This window comes from Hemiscyllium ocellatum, chromosome 9 (assembly GCF_020745735.1).
Source record: "Hemiscyllium ocellatum isolate sHemOce1 chromosome 9, sHemOce1.pat.X.cur, whole genome shotgun sequence".
NCBI classification, from domain to species: domain Eukaryota; kingdom Metazoa; phylum Chordata; class Chondrichthyes; order Orectolobiformes; family Hemiscylliidae; genus Hemiscyllium; species Hemiscyllium ocellatum.
The window spans coordinates 44,255,450-44,281,533 of NC_083409.1; the positions used below are offsets into that span (position 1 = coordinate 44,255,450).

The window sequence follows — 26,084 nt, forward strand, 5'->3', positions numbered from 1 at the left end:
CTTAAATTGCATAGAATGTGGAACTATTGTATGAGGAGTAAGGCAAAATACTGCAGATGTTGGAAGTTCTGAAGTAGGAGCAGAAAATGCTCTAAATATTAAGAATTTCAGGCAGATATCTGTGAAGAATAAAAAAAAAGTGTTCTTCTGAGATCTCACAGCGTTTTCTGCTGTTATTCTATTTCTTTTGAACAATGCCTTCACTCTGCATGATAAACTAATTGTTGTACTATTTCACAGTGCTGGGGTGGGTCGCACAGGAAGCTACATTGGAATTGATGCCATGATGCAAGGCCTGGAGATTGAAGGACGAGTGGATATCTACGGTTACGTAGTCCAACTTCGTCGGCAACGCTGCCTCATGGTGCAGGTTGAGGTAGGCTTACCTTTCAAACAAGAGCCTTCCTTTTACACAAATGAACTCAGCTTCCAGTGACTTCACTGGCCACTGATATGTCATTGTCCGAATATAGAGGAGGGAGAAAGGAAGGGTGAAGGTGTATTATTGTGATCAAACTTTGATCCTGTCCTTCCTACAGGCCTGCTCATGTAGGCTTCCAGCAGCAATCACACTTGGCGACTGGAATTGGAAACATTCCGTGAGACACAGTAGTCATTGTATTTTCCAGCTCAATCACTGACAGAGGCTGCAAAGATTGTTTAAGAAATTTTATGAGGTGCCGAATTATTCGGCGTGTTGTTGGCATTAATAGCGATTGTGGACTCCTGATAGCTGGTCAGAGGGACCTGATAGGTAGCAATGTGCTTCAAGGAAATATCTACCTTTAATTCGGACAGTACACTTCCAAACCTAGACACATGGAAGTTAGGAGCAGGAGAAAGCCACCTGGCTTCTTGAGCCTACTCCTTCGTTCATCAGATCATGGCTGATCTGTAACTCCACTCCTGATCATTTTTCACTCCCTTACTTATTGAGAAACAACTTAATCTTGCCTTAGCTTCTGCTCACGTTGCCTTTGGAGGAAGGGTGTTCCAAAAGCTTGCAAAAACTCAGATGAAAATATTTTACCCTTATTTCAGTGTTAAATGGGAGATTCGTTAGTTAGATACAGTTACCCTAAGCTTGGGTTTCTTCCACAGGAAGAAACATACTATCCACATGTTAATTTGTCAGGACCCCTCAGCATCCTCTGTATTTCTATCAAGTTGGTTCCTACTGTTACATATCCCAGCAGAGACAGACCTAGCCTGTGCCCCTTTCTGCCTAAGACAACATTCCCATTCCTAGTATTCATCTGGTAAACCTTCTTTGAACTTCCTGCAATGTATTTAAATCCTTCCTTAAATAAGCACAGTTCTCAGTACTGCAGATGAGATCTCGCAAGTACCCTGTCTAAGTGAAGCTGGTCTGCATGCTTCTGTATTCAACTATTCTTGCAAAAACAAAAACACTTCTTGACTACTTGCTGTGTCAGCACACTAAAGCTTTGTGAGTCATACACCAGAATACTTAGATTTCTCTGCACCTCCAACCTTCACAATCTCACCATTGAGATAATATGCTTATTTTTTTTATTCTTGCAGCCAAAATGGACACTTTCACATTTTTACACATTATTCTCCAATTTGCTTTTTATGTGTCCATTCACTCACCCCTCAGTATCCTTTTGTAGCCTCCTTATATCCATTTCACAACTTTATATCAGTCATTTACTTGTATTGTAACATTTGAGACCCAACATGGTTCTCTGTGGCTCATTACACCCTGCCAACAAGAGAATGACAGGTTTATGTCTATTCTTGGTTTCCTGTTAACTGGTCAATCTACTCTCCATGCTAATATGTTAACTCCTACACAACGAACTCTTATTTTTCACAAGAACATGACTTGGAGATTTAAGTACATCCGTTAACTCTCCTTAATCCATGGCACAAGTTGCTTCCTCAAAGACCTCCAATTAATTGGTTAAACGTGATTTCCCTTTAGTCAAACCATATTGACTGTGCCTGTTTACTTTGAACTTTTTTAAGTAACGTGCAGTGACTTCTTTAGTAGCAGTTTCTAACAATCTTGCCTCAATGTATGTCTGAACTTGTGTTGAAATGTGTGAATTTTTTGCACTACACCAGGCATCCTAAAGATCTGTGCAGTTGCCACTGATTAGTGTATAATCAGTGGTGGTTTTGTTAAGTGAAACTCTACCCTCTCTGTACTGGTACAACACATTTATTTAGAGGCTTCATAGGTTAGAGAGAGAACTTCTAACTCTCTCTGTTTAGAATGGAAGTAAACTCGGGTGTCAATTCACTGCATCTTCCCTATTTCGCTGACAGTTTTGTTCATTAATTTGATTTCACAAATGTTTCTTCTTCCTGTTTTTATCCCTTTATCCCAATGCACGTCTGTAAGAGAGAGAGGGATCAACCAGCAATGTATGCTTGCACTATCACTGTTCAAATGACACTCTGCATTGAGTCAGAATGGCTGCTAAAGTGAAAGTTTAAGTGGAAAACCCAGTGATTTTCTTTCCATACCCTTAGTCATTACTCAACCAGCTTCCACCAGAAGCTCTGTGTGATGACGCAGCAGTTTCTCACCCATCCAGGAGATGAAGCTTGGAATCTGTCAGCAGTAGATGGAACTTAGCTTTTGAGTATCTGAGTCTGCAAGATTGCTCAGAAATAAATCGAAGCATTATTAATTAATTATCTTCAATTACCTAAATCTTAATGAGCCGATGATTAAAAGATATTAATTTAGATTGCATTGGCAAACGTAATTCCATTGTTTGACTTTGGTGAGCTTCCCTGGCGTCTGAACAAATGTATGGTTTTTTTTTGCAGGCTCAGTACATTCTTATCCACCAGGCTTTGCTGGAGTACTACCTGTATGGTGAAACTGAGGTCAGCCTGCCCGAACTACCCAAACACCTCAGTAACCTTAAAAAGAATGACCCACCAACTGAGCCATCCCTGTTGGAAGTTGAATTCCAGGTCAGTTCAATTATCCAGAGAAATTAATTACGAGAGTTAGTATAAATGACATGAGTCAAATGATAGCAACGGTAGAGCAAAAAGTCACCGACGTATTGTTTATTTCACTGACCTTCAGGCCCACACTTAATCAAAGATTAGAAGACAAAGAAACGTTGTTGTTAATACCAAATGTATTTGTGACTGTAAAATTACTTGGAAAGCAGAGTACTGCAGTTGTGACAAATCTGAAACAAACTGAAACACTCTGGAAGCACTCGGAACTATTGGAAATGAAAATGCTGATTTATTAAAGTTCATAAAACAAAATAGTAAAATACTGTACAGGTACATTATTTAAAAGAGGGAGGCTGTGCTGGGAAAAAAAACCCAGTAAGGGATATATAAACAAACAGGAAATGATCTCGAATGCTGAACACAGAGAGATTGAAAAGGTAGACATAACAGTGGATAATAAGCAAGGAAATAAAACGCATTTAAAATGGAAAAGTTAAAAAATCACACAACACCAGGTTATAGTCCAACAGGTTTATTTGGAAGCACTAGCTTTTGGAGTGCTGCTCCTTCATCTGGTTGCTGTGGAGTAAGACCATAAGACACAGAATTTATATTATATTATTTTATATTTATCTTTTGCTATAAATTCTGTGTCTTATGATCTTCCTCCACAGCTACCTGATGAAGGAGCAGCACTCCAAAAACTAGTGCTTCCAAATAAACCTGTTGGACTATAACCTGGTGTTGTGTGATTTTTAACTTTTCCATTTTAAATGCATTTTATAATGTGGAGAATGTACCAGATCCTGCGCATCATAAAATGGAAAGGAATGACAGGTTGAATAGGCTAAACAAACTCAAAGAAGGTAAAGCTGCCAAGTCTGGATAGTTGGTGTCTCTGCATTGCAGAGGGTATATGCATAAGTTGGAGAAGAAATAAGAGAGAAATCGTAACTGCAATGAATAAATAATTTATTTCCAAGCAATGACTTGCAGTATTGCAAATGTTTCAGAAGAGTACAAATATCAACTGCTTAACCACTGTCAATATTTTTCACCAACCTGTAAAGGATGTTGTGTTTATTTAAAAAATAAATTCTGCCTCTGAATCTTGTAGAAGATCCCACCTTATACAGATTGGAGATCACAGTGCGCTGGAAGACAGACAGAAAATCAAAGTAAAAATAGATCCCTTTCAGTGATCCCATGTAAGTCTTACATTTATTCTGTAGAATTGATTGCTTGCATAAGATATCAATCCTGAAATGGTATTTGTGTGTAATTAATAACTTTGTTATTTTACAGATGATTACAACAGAGTAACTATCAGACTAGAAGAAGAGACAAGCAAAGATAATGACAGAGACAGTGACTCAGATGCTTCGTCTGATGAGAGTGATGATGAAGAATCCACCAAGTATATTAATGCTTCATACATAGATGTAGGTATCTGCACACAAAGTTAATGCTTCTCTGAATCAACGTCATCAAAGGACTTTCTAACTGGGACAAGTGGTTGTTCAAGAGGTTAGAAGAATCAGGTGAAAGAAGAGAAAAGCACAATGCAAGAAATGGCTTTTTACAAGAAGTTAAGGCTAGAGACAGAGTTAACAAGGCTAAGTGATTTGGGGAGAATCTTGAAGCATTGCTATTTCCGGTTGTTCCAAAGACAGGGGTGGGCTTACTGAGTTAACAATAGTCCGGAGGTAGATCATTGGAAGGTATGTCCAAAGCTGGATTCTCAAACAGGGAGGGTTAAAAACTGTAAGGGGATCTGAAAATGCCTTTGACAGAGAGACTAACCCCAGATGTAATAGTACATTTCAAAAGAGACTTGATGTGAAACATTGTCGCAGCTCTGGGGAATGAGTAAAAGTTTGGGAATAATTGGATAGCTGTTTCAAAGAGCAAGTGGGCTGAATAGCCTCCTTCTGTCCTTTTTTAAGCTATGACTATTGGTAATAGTATCATAAATGCTCACATTTCTGCCTCATTATATGACTCAGTATAATCATGATGCAGTTTACATTCTGTTTACAGAGATATGCTTCCTTGACTACATGTTTCCCAAAGAAAAGCACATGCTTGTGCATTGAATTGTAACCATTTTAGATCATTACTGTCTTCACACTGATGAATAACAGTCAAAATGTCTCCCTGCTCCTCCTTACTGTTCCTGCCCCAGTGCTTTGATTGTCCTTCGCTTTGCAGGTCCAGAATGATATATCCCTCTGTCAGCACACCTGGATGGGAAGTTTGCACTGTTGACATTAGCAACTGTGTGTACTCGCACCACGCTGGAACAGAAAGTGCCACACCCTTTGGTGTTGCTTCTCCCTTGGCCCTGGTTCTCCGATCTCCTCACTGTCCGCTCACTATCCGCTTCGCCATCCCACCATTACCCCATTCTCACTGTGGTAGAGAATCCATGCATGTTGACTGGTTTATCGGTAATTTAATAATTTTATATCTTGTTAGTGTTGATCCAATCAAAATTGAATCGTAAAGCGCGTTTTTTTTTTCTTATTCAAGAAGGCACAGTATCTATGTACAGTGAGTGCAGCCCCTTTGGCAGCAGATGTCACCAGGAAATATTTCTTGCAAAAGCTGTACAAAATCAGAAAAGGCTAATCACAAGAGCATTCAATTCCTATGTACAGGAACACACTGTAGAAGCTGGTGTGGAACAGGCTGGAGAGGGTTGTGGGAAGAAAATGTTTGAATGGGAATGAATTTTGACCTTGGCAAGCCAATGTTTAGGATCAGGAAGAGCACCAACATGGTCGGAGAGTGGAAAAGATAGCTCACTTAAACCAAGGGAAGGATAGGATGCCTCGTGCTATCTTGGTGAGGATGGAGAGGGGGTACAGAGTGCCAGCTTGAAATCAGGGAGGAGGGTCAACACACCTGGAGAAAGAAGGGGCAGGAGAGGCAAATTCAAAAATCCGTGACACAATAAGTGCCAGTTTTAGGGTTTTAGAGAGAAAGCCAACATGAACTATTAGAAAATAGTGCCACTGCTAATTGGAGGAGGGAAGAGACACAATCAGTTACTCTGTGATTGAAGGGAATGGTCACAGCCTGAGGGGAGAATCTCTAGTTTGTTTTAATTCATTGGTGGGATGTGGGTGTCATTGGCCTTGGACCAGCATTAATTGCCTTTGAGAACTTATTAACAACTGCAGTCCATTTGATGTAGGTAGATCCATAATGCCTTCAGGGAGAAGGTCTAGGATTTTGATCCAGTGACACTGTCTGTGGCTTTCTGAGGAGCTTGCAGGTGGTGGTGTTCCCATCTGTCTGCTGTTCTTGCCCTTTGAAATGGAAGGTTTGGTGAATTTCGACCTGTTGTAGATGATATACCCTGCTACTACTGAACGTCAGTGCAGGAGGGAGTGAATGTGGTGCCACAGGTCTTGGTTGGTGTCAAATGACTCGAGTGCTGTGGATGCATCCAGACAAATGGAGAGTAATCCATCACACTCCTGGCTTGTGCCATGTAGCTGGTGGACACAGTCTGCAGAGTCAGAAGATGTGGTATACCTATCCTCTGTCCTGCTGTGGTAACCACAGTACTCCGGGTTAGAATATTGGAGAAGGTGCTAATATTGTTGAATTCAATATGGAACCCTGAAGGCTGTCAGGTCACCAAGCTGAAAATGAGCTGTTGTTCTTCTCGCTGACACTCAACTTTGATGGAGCACTGCAGCAAGCCCAAGACAGAGATATTGGCCAGGGAACACAGTGGTGTGTTGAAGTGGTTGTGGGGTGTTAGGAGGTGTCAGATGTGAAGGAGGAGTGGACCAAGATGTCCCACACGGAAAGCTGACAAGGAAGGGGAGGGGAATATATGTCCGGTGGTGGCATCCTGCTGAAAGTAGTAGAAACGGCAGCTAATGATCCAATGGGTATGGATGCTGGTGGAATGGTAGATGAGTACAAGGAGGACTCTATCGCTGTTGTGCGAGGGAAGAAAGGAAGTGAGGGCTGAAATGTGGGAGATGGGTCAGACCTGTCTGAGGGCCCTGTCAACAGGTGTTGGGGGATCATCGGTTGATGAAGAAGGTGGACATTTTGAACTATTTACTGAAAGCAGAGTGTGAGGATGGATAATCAAGGTAACTGTGGGAGCCGGTGGATTTGTAATGGATAATGATGGCCAGCCTATCCCCAGAAATGGAAACAGAAATGTCGAGGAAGGGGAGGGAGGAATAAGAGATGGACTAGGTAAAGGTGAGAGCAGGGTGGAAATTGGAAGCAAAATTGACTATTTTTTTCAATTCCGGACAAGAGAGGGAACCAGCACTGATTATGTCATCGATGTACCAGACAAAGAGTTGTGGGTGGGGGCTGGAAATAGAACTGGATCAAGGAATGTTCCACAAACCCATAACGAAACAGCAATGCAGGTACCCATGGCCACACCTTTGAGCTAAAGAAAGTGAGATTAATCTAATTAACCTGAGTTTGCAGTAAACCAAAACTGGAGTTTGAAATCTTGAAGGTTGTGATTTGTAATCTGCAGAGCACATCAAAATTCTAATGTCACCTGCTTTCTCCATCCTGTCTATCAGGGATATTGGCATTCTGAAACATTAATTGCCGCTCAGACTCCACTACCTGAAACCATTAATGACTTTTGGACAATGGTGTATCAAAGAAAGGTGAAGATCATCGCAATGCTGGGCAAACTAGAAGATGACAAGGTGGGAACCTTTGCTCTTTTTCATGACCATTTTTAGTTCCAAGCAGCATAAACTTGCTTGGTGAAAGTGGGTACTGCAGATGCTGGAGATTAGAGTCAAGATCAGAGTGTGGTGCTGGAAAAGCACAGCAGGTCAGGCAGCATCCGAGAAGCAGGAAAATTGACATTTTGGGCCAGAGCCCTTCATCTGGAATCATTCCTGATGAAGGCCTTTTGCCCAACACACTGTTGATATATATTACAGATCAAAATGAGTGGTAACAAGAATGCAACTGATTTGTCAGTATATAAGTTCTTGAAGCCAAAACTTGTCTCGATATTTTTGAATAAATTCACCATTTAGTAAAAGACAATGCAATTTCTAAAATATCCCAGGAATGAGCAAAACCTATGACAGGAAGAATTGTTTATTCCAACGTTCCTCACTGTATTGCTGTATGTGGCAAGTTTGAGGCTTTTTTTGCATTGTTAGAGATTGAATCTTCCTTAACCCAATTAGACTTCTGACTGCAAATTAAGTTTTCAAGTTTCTAACTTTCTGCTAACAATGAGGAAATGGGGTGTGGGATTTTCTGACTGTGTGCTTGCTATAGTTTAAGGTGTGCCGTGTTCAGAGGAAGTTCCTCAATGCCCAGCACTTTTCAAAGCTCACACTGCCGCATATTCTATTCATGAGCACTAATGGGCCACTACTGCCGGGTGCATCAATGGAATCCACTTGACATTGATACATAGGCCCCTTTAAAACAAGTGGTCCTTTCCTGCAAGTATGCCCTTTATAAAGAGGGGGTACCTGACGAGCACTTAAAAAGAAAGCATCGGGCCCAAATTCTTTTTTTAGATTAGATTACTTACAGTGTGGAAACAGACCCTTCGGCCCAACAAGTCCACACCGACCCGCCCATACATTTACCCCTTCACCTAACACTACGGGCAATTTAGCATGGTCAATTCACCTGACCTGCATATCTTTGGACTGTGGGAGGAAACCGGAGCACCCGGAGGAAACCCAAGCAGACACGGGGAGAACGTGCATACTCCACACAGTCAGTCGCCTTAGGCGGGAATTGAACCCGGGTGTCTGGCGCTATGAGGCAGTAGTGCTAACCACTGTGCCACCATGCCGCCCACATTCTCAGCCTAGACTCCCTTGAATGTAGTCCCAACATTGGAATGACTGGTTCATCTGTTCCCACCAAATATATCTGGGTCCAAAATATACAGGGTCCCCACGAAAGCAGAGCTAGACAGCACACATTCCTTATGTCAGTGGTTTTGCAAAGATTCATTGCCGCAAGAGCCACCTGGGAATTTCAGTACCAGGCCAAGAATCAATGTAACCTGGACTTCACCTAGTTTGCAGCCATTCCGACTTGTGGATTTATTCAATGATTTCCAGAAAGATTATGGGATGCACTTCATGTAATATTTTCACGAGGCATGGCAGGACCATGTCTTTTTGCTAAGTATAAACAGAAATTATAGATTGAGCTCCCAGAAATAACAATACTGTGTTGAAATGATGAAGGTACTCAATGCAACAAGTTGTGTGCAAACTAAAGACACTGCTGAGAACTATACCATCCATACTGGTATAGTAAAGCTTTCTGTCATCACTATTAAGGATGTAAGTGTTTAAATAATTTAAAATTTAACTTAATTTGCTTTTAGGATTGCTCACAATATTGGGAAGATGGGACAAAAACCTATGATGACATTGAGGTGAAGTTAAGTGAAAGTATTAAGGAATCAGGATATACTCATCGTGTCTTTGAAATAAGACATATGAAGGTAAGACTTTACAATAATATTCTAAAGCACAAGAGGCTAATTTATCTGCTCATATGCAGAACTTTCCTGTGATCTAAATTGGACAAGCAGTAAGTTTAGTTCTGTTGGAATGTTACAAATTGTTTGCCCAGATCTCCCTATCGTCCAATGTGCAGTCATTTAATCATGGTCTTTAATGCAACATTTTTAAAAAATCTGCTCATGAAATGTGTGCATTGCAAGCAAGGCCAATGTTTGTTGCCCATCCCTAAATGCCCAGAGGACAGTTAATAATGCAGATCTGAAGTAACATGTAGTCCAGCCTTGTTAAGGACAGCAGATTTCCTTCCCTAGACTAGGAAGTATTTTTTAATGACAGTGGATCCTCCCTGTTAAGTGTACTTTTCCAACTGAAGAACGAATGTAACATGCTGGTCTGATCTTTCTCACCTCTTTTGAAATAAATTCACGACTTAAGCAGCATCTTGAGAGAGGGTGTTTTACCATCTCTTATCAGAAAGTGCTGTACCATCATGAGGGTAGATTGTTGCTGTTAAAAACATAAATTTTAACTAGTCTTTTGGAACAAAAGTAAAACTGGATCTTGCAAATTGCTACATTCACATGTAAGGAGAAATGATGTGAAGCAAATAAATGCTTGTCAGGGGATAATGAGGTACAAATATCGATTTGATAAAAAGGACAGGAAATTAATATCTATCTGCCTCTCCCTGGATCAGAACATGTGATTAGCATCACAACAGACTCACCTCATGGTAACCATACTGGAAAATGCCCACATGCCTTTCTGTGTTTGTTGAGGCCAGAATTCAAAGTCTGGCCACAAAGGTATGCTCCATGTTGCCAGAGGACCTGACAGCAATCCTTAAGGTCAGCAGCAAATATCCCAGAAATGAACGCAGAAAGGTTAGAGTGGCAAGTGGATCAAGTGGCAGGGCGGTCGGAGTATAGGATGGTAATGTCAAGTGTGTAGGGTGGCATTTAAGTGGATGAGGACATAGGGTAGGTCAGGGGAGTTAGTTCAGGGGATTGTTGGCGGCTGCTAGGACAGGTCAGGATGGGCTGGTGGAGACGAGTCACTTTAGGTCGGGGGGGGAGCGGGTGGATATAGTTGAGGAGTTGTGTCAAATGTTGTCCAAGGGATGTCAGGAGTTGGGTTGGTTGATGCTGGAGTGAGGGAGGGGCTTTGGAGTGAGATGCCAACTCATGAGGAGAAAGTGAGGACTGCAGATGGTGGAGATTAGAGTCAAAGAGTACGGTGCAGAAAAAGCACAGCTGGTCAGGCAGCATCTGAGGAGCAGGAGAGTCGACATTTTGGGCAAATCCTGATGAAGGGCTTATGCCCGAAACGTCGACTCTCCTGCTCCTCGGATGCTACCTGAATTGCTGTGTTTTTCCAGCACCACACTCTTTGACTCTCGATGCTGACTCATGGTCAGGAGAGTGTGAATGTCAGAAATAGAGGAAGGGGTCAGGTCAGGGGCAAGGGCATGTTTCTGGTTTCGGAAGGGGACAGGTGTTGGGAGACATTTAGTGGTCAGCGATGAGTCATGAGAGGAGGGGAGGTCACTTTACTAATTAATGATTAATCAGAGTTTTTAATCCTTTAATATTTCCAGGGACATTATTAGGATGGGTACTACAGTGACCTCCAAAGTCTTCAACTCTGATTCAGAGTTGGAGACTTTGTCCCAGGGTCCCAAATACCAGGTAATTAACTGTCAGAAGATTCAATTTCCAGGGAGTCAGCTGCATTGAGTCATGCATATGGCCCTGGTGCACAACTGCTGTCACAGAAGATCTCGCCCTCTGTTTCTTTGCGGTTACTTATTCCCTAATTTATTATCTAATAAAGCAGTGTGCATTGTGATTCATTCCTGGTGTGATAAATCACAATTTTCTTGTTCCTCCTTGGTTAAGTTTCTGTGTTTCCCTTTCTAAAATTCACCAAACAATGTGTAAAAGCAAGTCTTGTTTCTCTCCAGAATTATCTGTCAATTACTACCAACTAAAAACACACTACAAAATGCATTGCAGCAACAGAAACTGCTGCATTATATAGTTGCAACTGCAGTCCCACAGTCATCATGAAAGCACAATCAATTCAACCAAAAACTTTCATGTCCCAGTTTTCAAACACTGCAATGCCCATCTTGCAAAGTCTCTGTCCTTGACACCTGCCACATGGCAAACCAGGGTCTAATATAAAAGCATCCAGAATGCGGCATAGATGGGAACCCAGACACTCAGGGCCCTCTTCAAGCACCTGAGACCCTGTGTGACCGACAGCTCTGGCTCTCTGATCTGTCATCAATTTCATATTTGACAAGATGAAGGGGTTTCCAGTGCTTTGCAGGTTTACCTCTGGAAAGTTTCAAAGGTGGGGGTAGATGACTTGTGGTAGTAAGAATGGATTTTTAAAAACATTTTAGAAACATTTTTATGCATTCTCCAGTCACTACATAATTTCATGTTTTCTTTCAGCATATAGTGGGTGAATAGGCATGAAATGCCATATCTAAGAATGGGAGATATGAGGAGACATGGAGGAATGGGAGTGGTGGGAGTGTGTGCCAGTGGGGGGGAGGGGGGGGGGCGTAATATAACTGGTATGGGTGATGTGACAGGCCATAGAACGTTGTTTGTAGGGCATGAGAGGACCTTTCGAAATTAGGTTCAATACCTCTTAAATGCCAGGAACTGAACTGTAGAGGACTAGTGGATGTCCACGTCCCCTAATGTGCTGGCCAGGTTGAGAGGTGCAGGGTTGTGCATGTGGCCCAAGCTAGCCCACACACTTAAGTGGCATTCTTGAAAACTGGAAACCTGGTGAATGAGGGTCAGAAATCCCAGAATCAGGAATCGCCTGCCATTTTTAAAAAACTTTAGAAGTCATCAAAAGTGAACAAAAGTCCAGATCCATGAGTTTCTCCTCATCAGCCTTGGGCCTAGAACAGTTCACGTGAAGCTTCTCCAATATATCACTGACCTTCCAAAGGAATTAACACGTACCAGATCTAGTCGCACCAGCAACAAGCACAAGTTTAATTCTTCAACTTTCAGTGGAAATACTTGTGAGGCCTACCCTAGCATTCGAGTAGCTTCGCAGTGACTGAAACCATTCCTTGAATGTCATCGGTTTACTGTCGACTTAGTGAATAGAAAAAGTTCATGAATTTTGTGAAACGTTAACAGCTTACGTAATTGCTTCATTTTCAGAGAAAAGAGACCCGGTCAGTGTACCAGTATCAATTTCACAGTTGGGCTGATTCTGAGCTTCCTGAAGATCCCAATAACTTTGTCGTCATGATTAAGAGCATCAAAGGAAAACTGTCAACGCTCAAAGAAGCTGAGCATCTAGTACCACCTCTGATTGTGCACTGCAGGTAATGTCTGGTAATACTTGAATATCCTCCACAATAATTGAGTATTAATTGCACTTTAATACCACATTTCAAGAGAAGAAAGTTGAATTAGTTTGAGTTTTCACGGGTGTGTTGTTTCTTTCATTATACACAATGAAGGTTTTGCTAAAGGTGTGTGATGTTCTGCTGGGGAATTCATCCATTCCAAGTATTTAGCATTAGCTTCTAAAACTACCAGATCTATTGTTGCAACATCAGTTATAGAATTATAATCATTCTGTTTTGCCTTAATGATCCACTTAATCACAGCATCAGTAAAAGTATGTCCAACAGAAAGACCAGAGACCTACTTTTCTCCACCTGCCGTAAAAATCATAATATATCTACCATGGGTTGGCAAGTAATCAGCAAGGACCTGCCTTTGGACAGGGACTCATGGTAATGAAGGTGATGGGTGGAATTTTCTGAATGACGTGCAAAATAACAAGGAAGGAGAATTCAGCAAGAATTTTAAAAGTGACTGATTTCGGAAAAGAAAATTCTGATTTTCTCTTTAAAGTTTCAAGAGCTAAGTGAGATGGGTGAAGTGGTGCAGGCTATAGTGAGAGTGGTAGACCTTGAGCTTTGGCAGTAGCAGAGTTGGAGTGAATATGAGGAGATGGTGGTGCTTACCTTTGTGGAACACAGAGGTCGGTAATTTCTTGTGGCATTGCTGGGATTTCCTGCAGATCCTGGTCAGTACACTGACCCAGCTGGCTCCTTCAAACCAGGCTGGTGTTGTGGTGTACCCTGGTAGTCCTGGGAAAAGAGGGGCCTCTCCTTTTGCACCAGCCAGCTCCTTGGTAATGAAGCAGAGTACCACATAGACCCTCTCAGCCATGACCTTTGCAATTTCACAGCAACACACTGAGGGCAGTTCCTGGTTTGAAATGATGCATAGCCCAGGTTTAAATACAATACCCCCAATGTGAACACCATAAGGTCCCAGCATCAGTGAGATCTTCCTTGGCCAGTGAGCTCAAGCTTGTTCAAGAGTGTCATGTTGAAAATAGAATGCATACTCAGTGAGGTGGACAGCAGGGAATTACATGAGAAAGATCACCAGAGCTCATGGCAAGAAACACTCCAGGAATATCCCCAAAATTGGCTCTTAGTTATAATGTAGGAAAATATAGCCTGAATGCAAATCACAGTAGCTTGGTTTGCAGTAAAATTAATGGTAAAGCTATTAGTTCCGAGGGATATCAAGAGATAAATTAAGTAACAATTTCTAGTTTCTGCTCACATTTTGTTAAATGTGGAAATCAGGAAGTTGTGATTCCAGTTGCACTGTTTCTCCAGAAGCTTTGGTCTTACAGCATCTTGCTGAGAGACTGAACATTAAAGCACATGAAGGACTCAAGTTGCATTGTTTCCCCAAGCAGATAGCCTCTAAGTACAACAGAAAAACCAGCCAGGGCTTGTCCATTCAAGTGCAAGAGAAATTGTAATGGTGAAGTAAGTCGTAATTATTACCAACCACTCTAGCACTGAAAATTTACCATTACAAGTGTCGATAAATCACTTCAGATTTTAATTATTCCTGGAAATTTTCAAAAATAAAAATAGCAAAGTAATTATTCTTTTCTTTTTCCTTTTATTTCTCTTAATTCCATTTTTCGTGTCCTGACTTTTTTCTTCACTTCCTTCATGATTTGACACTGAATTGACAATCCTAATTTTCTGGTTTAGACTCTGCATATCTGAGGATGGATCCTTCAGTCCATCTGATTGAGGAGACCTGACTTTGCTCACCATGTTAACACAGGTCTCATGTATTGAGCACTGCCCCGTGTTAGTTACTGAATATTGCAGTATAAAAGTCTATGAATATTCTGAATTCAATTGTAAGTTTAATGAATGACTTGTCAATTATTCATCATGACAGTAAATTCAAGTATTTAGTAAATATTCTTCTAACAGGAATTTTCATTGCTCCATAAGTACTACAGTAGAGTTACGAACTGTTCTTAGGTTGGTGCTGTGTGATTGACTGGCAGCATCCTCCCACTTTGGTCAGTAACTTGCTGACAGCGTTATGGTTTGCGAACTAATTTTACAACAGTTTAAATCTATAGCTCAGTGGGAGTAAACTTTGCTCTTGCAACAAAACATATCCATAATCTATTGTATTACTTGGATGCCAAAGTTTTTTCGTGCTTATAAAGAATATTATCCCACAGGGGTAAATGTCCACATACACAATGACTGGGAACTTCCGTGGACTGGGTTTCAAACAAAGATATGAGTGAAGCCATTCTGAGAAAGATCCTAGTCGATAACCCATCACGGGTCTGCAGCTATTTCCATCTTTCAATCACAGTAGTTGAATGCAGAAGGCTTTGTGCAATATTGAACACTGCACGCAATGGATGGCAGTGCGTTTGCTGTCCATCATCACACTACCAATGGGTAGAAAAATCAGGATGCTGCCAATTCTCCACAGCCCAAATTGTGCCATAACTCCTGCCAAAGTTGACTTCCATTTCCAAAAATATTAGTATGTGATCTGCACTATTTAAGTTTCTTACATTGTAAAATCTGTTTCTCTTTTTAGTGATGGATCCAAGATGACAGGTTTATTCTGTGCTCTCTGGAACCTCCTTGACAGTGCAAATACTGAAAATTTAATAGACGTTCTCCAGACAGTCAAAGCACTGCGCAAACAACGACCAGGAATACTTTTAAGCTTTGTAAGTAACTGTCAATCTATCAACCTACACTTCCTCCATATAATTCCATTCAGACACCCTTCGAACTATTACCCACTTTTCTTTACTGCATCAGTAAAGTCTTGGTATTGACCAATGGACTCTGTGTATACTAACATGATGAATGAATTTCAAGATGTTAGGAGTACAAAGATATCGAGAAATGATTGCTAAGCCTCACAGGAGTAGTTGTTCATGGCAATAGGCTTTTGGTATGGAATTTGTGGGTCCAGGGTCACATACCAAATAATATTCTCCAACAATATTACAGACTACAAACATGAAGAAAATGTGTGGGCTCCCAAAATTATTAGTGAGAAACAGAATATAGGTGATCTGGCTCGCTGTCGCATTGGGTTCAACTTCCCTTCTGAAAACAAGCTTTCTCCTGGCTTGGGGGCTGGTTAACTGACCATCCTGGCACTCTGGGTCTTCAAAGAGTTGTATCATTTGCTGCTAGGTCCTCAGCATAGCCAATAGCATTGCTGGTTGCTTGCAATCTCAGGCCCGCCTCTATCGACATCCGGCAGATGAGTTTCAAAGAGGAACACTTCTTTTCTAGCAGCAACTTCATTTCAGGAATCAGCAGACATGGAGGTTCTCCTCTGCTTACAGCTTGAGGCCTGCAATTTGAGTTTCCTTCTACTCCACTTCTTCCTTGCTTCAGTCTTGGTGAAGGTCTCTAATTGTTTGAAATGTTTTCTGACCATTTGCTGATGGCACAGTGGTTTTTGCCGCCCAATTGCAGGTCTTTCCTTTATCCTAATGAATTTTGTGATGATGCTTGTAGTCAGCTACACCAAGCACTACAGCATTGATGTAACTCTACTTTTTCTTACAATTTTACTTAAGTTTAAAGCAAGTTTTACATTTTAATGCCATAAGGATCGGTGCTGGGTCCAGTAATTTTTGTCACTTACATAAATTATTTGGATGTCAGCGTAAGAGATACAGTTAGTAAGTTTGCAGATGACACCAAAATTGGAGGTGTGGTGGACAACAAAGAAGGTTACCTCAGATTACAACAGGATCTGGACCAGATGGGGCCACTGGGCTGAGAAGTGGCAGATGGAGTTTAATTCAGATAAATGCGAGGTGCTGCATTTTGGAAAAGCAAATCTTAGCAGGACTTATACACTTAATGGTAAGTTCCTAGGGAGTGTTGCTGAACAAAGAGACCTTGGAGTGTATGTTCATAGCTCCTTGAAAGTGGAGTCGCAGGTAGATAGGATAGTGAAGAAAGCTTTTGGTATGCTTTCCTTTTTTGGGCAGAGTATTGACTACAGGTGTTGGGAGGTCATATTGAGGCTGTACAGGACATTGGTTAGGCCACTTTTGGAATATTGTGTGCAAATCTGGCTTTCTTCCTGTTGGAAAGATGTTGTGAAACTTGAAAGGGTTCAGAAAAGATTTACAAGGATGTTGCCAGAGTTGGAAGGTTTGAGCTATAGGGAGAGGCTGAACAGGCTGGGGCTGTTTTCGCTGGAGTGCTGGAGGTTGAGGGATGACCTTAGACAGGTTGACAAAATCATGAAGGGCATGGATAGGATAAATAGACAAAGTATTTTCCCTGGGGTCGGGCAGTCCAGAACTAGAGGGCATAGGTTTAGGGTGAGAGGGGAAATATATAAAAGAGACCTAAGGGGCAACGTTTTCATGCAGAGGGTGGTACATGTCTGGAATGAGCTGCCAGAGGATGTGGTGGAGGCTGGTACAATTGCAACATTTAAGAGGCATTTGGATGGGTATATGAATAGGAAGGGTTTGGAGGGATATGGGCTGGGTGCTGGCAGGTGGGACTAGATTGAATTGGAATATCTGGTCAGCATAGATGGGTTGGACCGATGGGTCTGTTTCCTATGTATATCTCTATGACTCTAAAGGGTGCTGTGGGCCGAACAGTGATCAAAGAAACTAGATTGTGCTGTATGGTTCTATGACTATGGCTCTACGATGAGGAAAGAGAAAGTTAATTGTTTATTTGTTTTATTGTCATTTTACAGAATCAGTACCAGTTTCTGTATGACATAATTGCCAGCACTTACCCAGTGCAAAATGGGACATTATTACCTGACAATGGTCCAGCACAGACAACTGTGGAGGTGATCTCTGAAACCAATCCAGAAAATGGATCCCAACAAAGCACAGCCTCTGATGCTACTAAGAATAAAGAAGAGACATCTGCAGAAGATGATGAAGCAAAGTCTGGCGTTAGCAATGACAAACAACTAGTGGAAAACCCTATTAATGGACCTGTAACAAGTAGTGAAATTGAGTGAAGAATTGTTGCTATGTGTGATGTGTAGATGTTAACCAATCACTATTTGTGTTTGTAAGGGAAAATCAGTAATGTCACCATTAATTTTATTTTTACATGTACAAAGCTTGGTTTATCACTGGATGCTTTCCAAAAAATGTTCGCTTGTATGCAGAACTGTTCAAGAATGACAATCTACTTGAGCGTAAGTATGAATGTATCTCAATGAAAGAAGTCATTTGCTCATGTAAACTTTGACTAAAATGTTTTGATCCTTTCCGTTGCATTTGCAACGTCAAATGAAGGCACAGAAACTTTTTTTTAAGGAAATAAAATCTCAGAATTTTTTATATATATATATTTTATCAGGTGTGTGGAAAAGCTAAATACCAAATCTGCTTCAGTATGTTTTATTTCGGTAGAGCTCATTTTCAAATGTAAAAAAGATGCTGTATTGTGAGTATCAAGGAATTTGCGGGTTTATCAAGGATAGCAATTTCTGCCATTTATAATGCAGCAATTTTTCACTGTTCTTTGCAAATTATTTTTATAGTTGGTTTTCATGTCCAAAGCTGTGCAGTTGATCTGCTTAAGATATCAGGGTCTATTTAACTATTTGATCTTAAATTTACATTGGAACAAAATATTATTAAGGTGGACCAAATTGATTTCTGGTGTGCCAGGGTCAGAAAGCACAGCGGGAAGTCAGAATTTATAGTTTGCTAGTTTTTTTGTGAATTAGACATCACACTTCATTGACAAACTCATTGTGAGGCCTGTTCTTTTATGTAAGACAGAGTCTGACTTCATAAAGATAGTCAGTATTAGAAAAGAAATGGCCTCAGACAAGGGAGCGGCACTATAGATTGCTGGAGAATGAGCAAGCCTCACTTCACTAGGACTGGACCCCATCAAAAGGATCAACGGTGGAGTTGTGAGAAGGCTTCATGGCACTCTCATCATGACTAATTTGCTGCAATTTGGCCCGAGAACCTAAAGATCTCGGGATCTACTTACAATCGGCATTTCCAACAAACGAAAGTTGCAAGAATTCCTACAGTGTAGAAGCAGGCCATTCGGCCCATCATATCCACACCAACCCTCCAAAGAGCATCCCACCCCATCCCTTCATTTCTCATGGTTAATCCACCTAGCCTGGGTAATTTAGCATGGCCAATCCACCTAACCAACACATCTTTGAACCATGAGAGGAAAGCAGAGCACCTGGAGGAATGATGTGCAAATTCCACACAGATAGCTGTGCAAGGCTGCAACTGAACCTGGATCCCCAGCGCTGTGAGTCAGCAGTACTAACCACTGAACCACTGTGCTGTCCTTACAACATCACCACAGGACATTCAATTTTATGCTTAAAAGCTGTTTCTCACGTTGGACATAAACAGCTTATTGCTGAGAGTCAGTGAATTCGCTGTTGCAAATGGAAAATGTAGAAAGAACTGCCAACAGGTCTGGAATTTCTTGTCACTTGGGTCTGGGTAGTTTTTTTCATCTTTTTGTAGTGACGATAAGGAAGTGTTCTTGTTCTTTGGTCCATAGATGTTGATCAAGCTGCTTTCAATTCTACTTTTTAAAAGTAAGTCTTCTGGAATTGTGCTATGCATTAAGTATTGCCAAAAGTGGGAAATTTCCTAATTCTCATTGGGGTTTTTCGGAGTTAGCACCATGCCACATCTCAATGTGCTTCAAGTAAAACCATTAACAGCAGGATGTACAGTTTAAAAAAAAGTTTTTCTTCCAAGTTGTAACAGGTTATTGTGTCAATAGTTGAAAAAAATGAGTTGCTTCAAATTGTAAATGGTTACCAGGAATTTGTTTGGTCTGTCAGGTTCAAATTGGATATAGTGTGTTTTACACAAGAGCTTGCTATTATCAGGTTTTTTTTAAAAATAGCTTAAAATGGTTTCTAATATGTTCAAAAATACATCTTGTAAAGGTAATAAGATGGAACATTTTGTACTAATAGTGTTTTTGAATAAACAGAAAAAAAGTAATTTGTATAGCATGAATTTATTAATATACCCTTCTCAGTGCAGTGCAAGATGACAGCCACAGTGAATCCTGCAGAACCCAGGCATTGTCCAGATCATTCATCTTTTAAATGTCCCAAGTAGTGATATGGTTTTTGTGTGATACATTGTGATCCATTTTGCAACAGAGAAAACAAAAATGCAGCACCAATCATGGTGCGAGCTCTTTTGAAAAATGTACTTTGAACAGCAATATTTATATCAATTGTGGGGACAGAGAGGTGGGGTGGTTGGTTGCAAATGGTGGGGAGTGGGCAAAATCTGAGTCACACTGACTGCTAAATCCCAGATTCCATTGGAGAATATAAATTGGCTAAGGATCTTGCTCCTGATCACACATCTGTGGCCAAATGACCTGTCACCCTCAATCGCATGTACTCCAACTCACACAAAAAAAAAGACTGCCTTTGTGAGACACTTTCAGACATGAGCTGTCCTGAAGTGGTGACTCCACTATCTACCTTTTAATTATCCCCTCCATGTGGATGAGATCAGCTCAACTTTGTAAGAATTTGGATTCAATTAGATAAACAAAATCCCTACAGGATTTAGTTAAAATCACAAGGAAAGGATTCAAGGCATCTACATCTGTGTCATTGCATACTTATCAAGGTGATGATGTATGGAAATAGTTCTTGCCTATCATTTAGGATGGTTAAGGGCAGAAAGTATTGTTTTTGTTGATGACTTTTCTTTACACTTCACCGCTTGTTATTCCCTGCCTCATTCCCGCATGTCCAATTACTCAGCAGGTCAACACCAGATCTTTTCTCATACAAACTGACTATGCGATCCTTTGCACTGTATGGGAGAGCTACTTTGGAGAGGTTCTGCCCTTTTTGTCATTTGCAGGAAGTCCGAGATATTGAGGATTTGGTGTAACAGCAGGGTAAAATAAAACTTAAACTTCCAAAGCTATGAAAACATTTTGTGCAAAGGGCATTGCTTGGAAAAGTACATCATAGCTGTTGGTTTATACAGGAAAATAACAATCAATCATTAGCGGTTCCTTGCTGCTTGTGTGAAACTGTCCCATATTTGACATTACAACCAACATTAGCCCTGGAACTATGATGAGACCGGAATATGATTTTGGTTTCAAATCAAATTGATAGAATCCATGTGTTATTGGAGCAGCAATGTCAACTTCTGCTGGCACAGTCTGATGAAGTTTTATTTGGAACTTTGGTTTCTAAATTGGATGGAATCATGTCTAGCTTTAAGATGGGCGTATTTCTATTTGTTTAGAATTTTAGTTTTGATTTTGAGTTGTGTTGAGTGGTGATGACTTATCCTGAGTTTGTTTACATGCATTTAAAGAAGAAATGTTTTAAAAGTCCTTGAGGTAAACTTTTCACAGTTTTAGAAAACAAGGATTAGAAGAGAGGAAAACATGGAGACAGAAACAAAATCAAGTTGTACGTTAGAAAGAGAGACAGAACCATTGAAAAGGTCAGTGAGTGTGCAGGTTACTTTCAGAGGGAGAACCAGGTCTTTCAGAGAGAAAAGAAAAACCTATAAGAGCTGCAGTGCAGTTTAGGAAACTCCAAAACAGTCAGTTTAGAAGAGATCTTTTGAGTAGCTTAAGGGTTAGTAAGGTAAAAGCTCCACAATCAGAAGGCTAAAGGATCATAAAGGAAAATATCCTTCAAGGCTATTAAGAAATGCATTAAGAAATAAATGAGTCATGTTAAGAGGATTTTTAAAGATCTCAGGAAGAGGCATTAACTAAAGAATTAGTTTTGAGCGATTATAGGAATTTGTTGAGGAAAAAAACAACTATAGCCATGTCATTGATCGAGGAACTTTAAAGTTGAAACTGGGTGACCCTTCATTGAGGTTATCAGTGGCTGTATGGTTGCTGTTGAAGGTAAAATGATTCAATTTTTATTTCTCATGTTTGTAATAAGTGTTTCAAATAGTTTTTATATGTTGTTAAATAGTTAATCATTTTTTCTCTTTCATGTGCTAAACTTTGATGTTGTTTTATCAAGAATACATTGACAGCTCCTTGTGAGTATGTTCAGGACTGAACACCATGGTAAAGAAATTGGAACAAAAGAACTTACACACCATGTTTCATTCTGGGATCTGAAATAAAAACATGATGTCAAGCCTACTCAATTTTTGTTTTTACTTCAGATTTCCAGTAACTGCAGTAATTTGCTCTTATTTACTTTGGAGTCGTCCAATATTACCATCAGCTTGGATTGCAAAATATATTTAATATTGGGAAATAAGACTTACCATTTTGTGAAAAAGACATGGCAATTTGTGGAATTATGTACTTAAATTTATATTGAACTTGATCTTTTTTTCTTTAATGCCATTATTCAACATTGTGTTCAACAGTTGCATTTAACGATTAAAATGCTTGCTCTGGTTTATAGTAAAATATTGCAATAATGTTTTATTTATTTTATTTTAATACATCTGCAAAGTGCTTCATCAGAGTAATAACCTGTGGAATGAAGAAGTGATAATGCTCATCTATGTGAGATTTGGAGATGCCGGTGTTGGACTGGGGTGTACAAAGTTAAAAATCACACAACACCAGATTATAGTCCAACAAACCTTTTGGACTATAACCTGGTGTTGTGTGATTTTTAACCATCTATGTGAGAACTACTTTGTCCGGCAATGTTTCATAAATGATGGAAATAAGCAGTTAATTTTATGTCTGTGAATGTGTCCGTGTTTTGTTGGGGACAGCAGGTGCAATGTGGAGAATGCCATTTGAAGAAAGAATGCTGACCACATGAGGGGCTTTAAATTTTGACATCCTTAATAAGAGACAGGAGTGCTACCAACTTTCTGATAATGTGATTGGCAGGGCACAGTATTGCATGCCTAACCTGCTACAACCCTGGCCTAATCTCTCAAAAAGTGAAAGGAAAATTAGAGGATTAAATATTGTCATGAACATTTTGTTCCTGGAGACCAATATTGTTAATGCCCTTAAGGATCATACAATCCCTACAGTGTGGAAGCAGCCCATTTGTCCGTTAGATTCACACTGACCATCTGAAGAGATCTCGCCGCAGAACCAGCCTCGTCCCACCACCCCACATCTCTGTATTCCCCATGGCCAATCCACCTGACCTGCATGAAGCCCAGACAGATGTGGAGAAAATGTGCAAGCTCCACACAGACAGTTGGCCAAGGCTGGTCCCTGCACTGGGAAGCAGTAGTGCGAAGCAGTGAGCCATTGTGGATTACTTAGCAATGAAGCCAACGTGGTGCAGTGAAACCCACAGAACTATTATTTTATAGAATCAGGGCTGGAGAAGATACATGTAATAACACCAGTTCAACTGTTGAACTTAAGCCTCCAGTAATGAACAAAAATTGCATTGCTTTTTCATCAGATTATATTTGAATTTAGCCTTAGGAATTTTTGTAATATTCAAATTGCTATAAAATTTCAACAGTAACTTAAACCTATATTTAGCAGGAAAGTATCAATAACAATCTGAAGCCTTTAGTCTAATGATTATTTGTCAATAGAGGTGAATAATGACAATCTTAAATAATGAAAGATTGTTACAGAGTCAAGGCAAGCAATTTTTTGATTCACAACTTGGGTTAAACTTCACATTGATTTGCCATCATTATCTTTTACCTTTTTTTTTCTCCTTTTTAATTATTTTGAAATGAAAATACAGGATATGATGCAACTGTTTATTCTTTGTTCCCTTCCTCACACACCCCACCCTACAACCTTCTACAGTTGCAATCACAACGAAACATGTTGCATACACACTGTCACAAACTGGTTGCACTGAACAGCCTGCATATGTTGCATGTTTTGTTAAGTTCCTCTATCAAAGCGTGTGAAAGTGTGTCAGATTGATGTGGCGATTAAGTTGATTTGCACATCATTTATTCCTATTTCTCTTTCTGATGCATGTGTTGAGTATTAAGAATTTATCATGTTTCTAAACATATCACCTGTTTGCTCATAAACAGGTGACATGTTTGCTTATGATGGTATGATGTGGGAACTGGCTAATCCCATTGTAAATGGCAGTGACCACATCTGCAGCAAGTGTTGGTTGCTGGAAGAACTCCGAATCAGAGTTGATGATCTGGAATTTGAGCTTCAAACACTGCAGCACATCTGGGAGGGGAAGAGTTACCTGGACGCTTTGTTTCAGGAGGTAGTCACACCTGGGAGATTATGTAATTTACATTCAGTTAATGATCAGGGACATGAGAGTGTGACTGTAAGTGAGGCATTAAGAGGGAACCTGAGCTCAGGAGTGCAGGAGCCTCAGTCCTTGACCTTGTCCAACAGGTATGAGATTCTTGCTCCCTGTATGGATGAGGAAAAGGGCTCTGGACAGGATGAGCCAGCTGACCACGACACCATGGTGCAGAAGGCCATTCAAGAAGGAGGAGCAAAAAGACAAGTAGTTGTTATAGGGGATTCTATAATTAGAGGGGCAGATAGTATCCTATGCAAGCCGGATCGGGAGTCTCGCATGGTGTGTTGCCTGCCCTGTGCCAGGGTGCGGGACATCTCCAACCGGATTGAAAGGATATTGGAGTGGGAAGGGGAGGATCTAGTTGTTGTGGTCAACGTTGGGACTAACAACATAGGCAAGACTAGGGTGGAGGACCTGTTTGGGGATTATCAAGCACTAGGAAGGAAATTGAAGGACAGGTCCTCAAGGGTCATAATCTCTGGATTACTGCCCGAGCCACGTGCCAATTGGCATAGAGATACGGAAATTAGGGAAGTAAACACGTGGCTAAGGGATTGGTGTGGCAAAGAGGGATTCCACTTCATGGGGCATTGGCATCATTTTTGGAACCGGAGGGAACTGTACCGTTGGGACGATCTCCACCTGAACTGATCAGGTACCAATGTTCTAGCGAAGAGGATAAAAAGAATGGTCAGTAGGATTTTAAACTTCTGAGTTGGGGGGAAGAGAAAATGAAAGCGACAGGGAGTATGGAGTTAACTGGAAAGATAAGCAGCAGGATTGCATGTCTGCAGGCGGATTTAAACTTGAGGCAGACTGGGAATTCAGCAAAAAGGAAGGATAACTTAGGACATCTTATAACTTTCAATATCTCTAATGATAAGAAAGTTAGCATTAAGGCACTTTACCTGAATGCTCGTAGCATTCGTAACAAAGCAGATGAACGAATGGCACAGATCATCGTGAATGATTATGATGTGGTAGGCATCACAGAGACATGGTTGCAGGGGGGTCAGGACTGGCAGTTAAACATCCAAGGATTTTCAACTTATCGAAAAGACAGGGAGGTGGGCAAAGGGAGCGGGGTGGCCTTGTTAGTTAAGAACAAATTTAAATCTATGGCACTGAATGACATAGCGTCGCATGATGTGGAGTCTGTGTGGGTGGAATTGAGGAACCACAAAGGCAAAAAAACCCACAATGGGAGTTATGTACAGACCTCCTAACATTGGTCATGACCAGGGATGCAACATGTACCGGGAAATAGAGAAGGCATATCAGAAAGGCAAGGTCACGGTAATCATGGGAGACTTTGGTATGCAGGTGGACTGGGTAAATAATGTTGCCAGTAAATCCAAAGAAAGGGAATTCATGGAATGCTTACAGGATGGTTTTTTGGAACAGCTTGTCATGGAGCCCACGAGGGAGCAGGCTATTCTGGACCTAGTGCTATGTAATGAACCAGACTTTATAAAAGATCTTAAAGTAAGGGAACACTTAGGAAGCAGCGATCATAATATGGTAGAATTCAGTCTGCATTTTGAAAGAGAGAAGGCAAAATCGAATGTAATGGTGTTACAGTTAAATAAAGGTAATTATGAGGGCATGAGAGAGGAACTGAAGAAAATAGACTGGAAGCAGAGCCTAGTAGGGAAGACAGTAGAGCAAAAATGGCAGGAGTTTGTAGGTATAATTGAGGACACTGTACAGAGGTTCATCCCCAAGAAAGGAAAGATTATCTGGGGAAGGATTAGACAGTCATAGCTGACAAAGGAAGTCAGGAAATGTATTAAAGAAATAAAGAGATCCTATAAAGTGGCCAAGAGCACTGGGAAATCAGAAGATTGGGAAGGCTACAAAAACAAACAGAGGATAACAAAGAGAGTAATAAGGAAGGAGAGAATCAAATATGAAGGTAGGCTAGCCAGTAATATTAGAAATGATACTAAAAGTTTCTTTCAAAACATAAGAAACAAACAACAGGCAAAAGTAGACATTGGGCCACTTC

General features: G+C 40.6%; 1 protein-coding gene across 1 annotated transcript in view; it reads left to right on the top strand.

Annotated features, from left to right (window-relative positions):
• ptprc (protein tyrosine phosphatase receptor type C) overlaps positions 1-19,832 on the top strand; it is a 154,699-nt gene extending 134,867 nt beyond the window's left edge. The window contains exons 32-40 of the mRNA XM_060829556.1: positions 241-376; positions 2,806-2,955; positions 4,070-4,160; positions 4,258-4,394; positions 7,527-7,658; positions 9,329-9,448; positions 12,668-12,834; positions 15,410-15,545; positions 17,567-19,832. Of these exons, the coding sequence (XP_060685539.1) occupies positions 241-376; positions 2,806-2,955; positions 4,070-4,160; positions 4,258-4,394; positions 7,527-7,658; positions 9,329-9,448; positions 12,668-12,834; positions 15,410-15,545; positions 17,567-17,842 (1,345 nt within the window). The 3' untranslated portion in view covers positions 17,843-19,832. The remainder of the gene's footprint in view (positions 1-240; positions 377-2,805; positions 2,956-4,069; positions 4,161-4,257; positions 4,395-7,526; positions 7,659-9,328; positions 9,449-12,667; positions 12,835-15,409; positions 15,546-17,566) is intronic.
• The last annotated feature ends 6,252 nt before the right edge of the window (positions 19,833-26,084 follow it).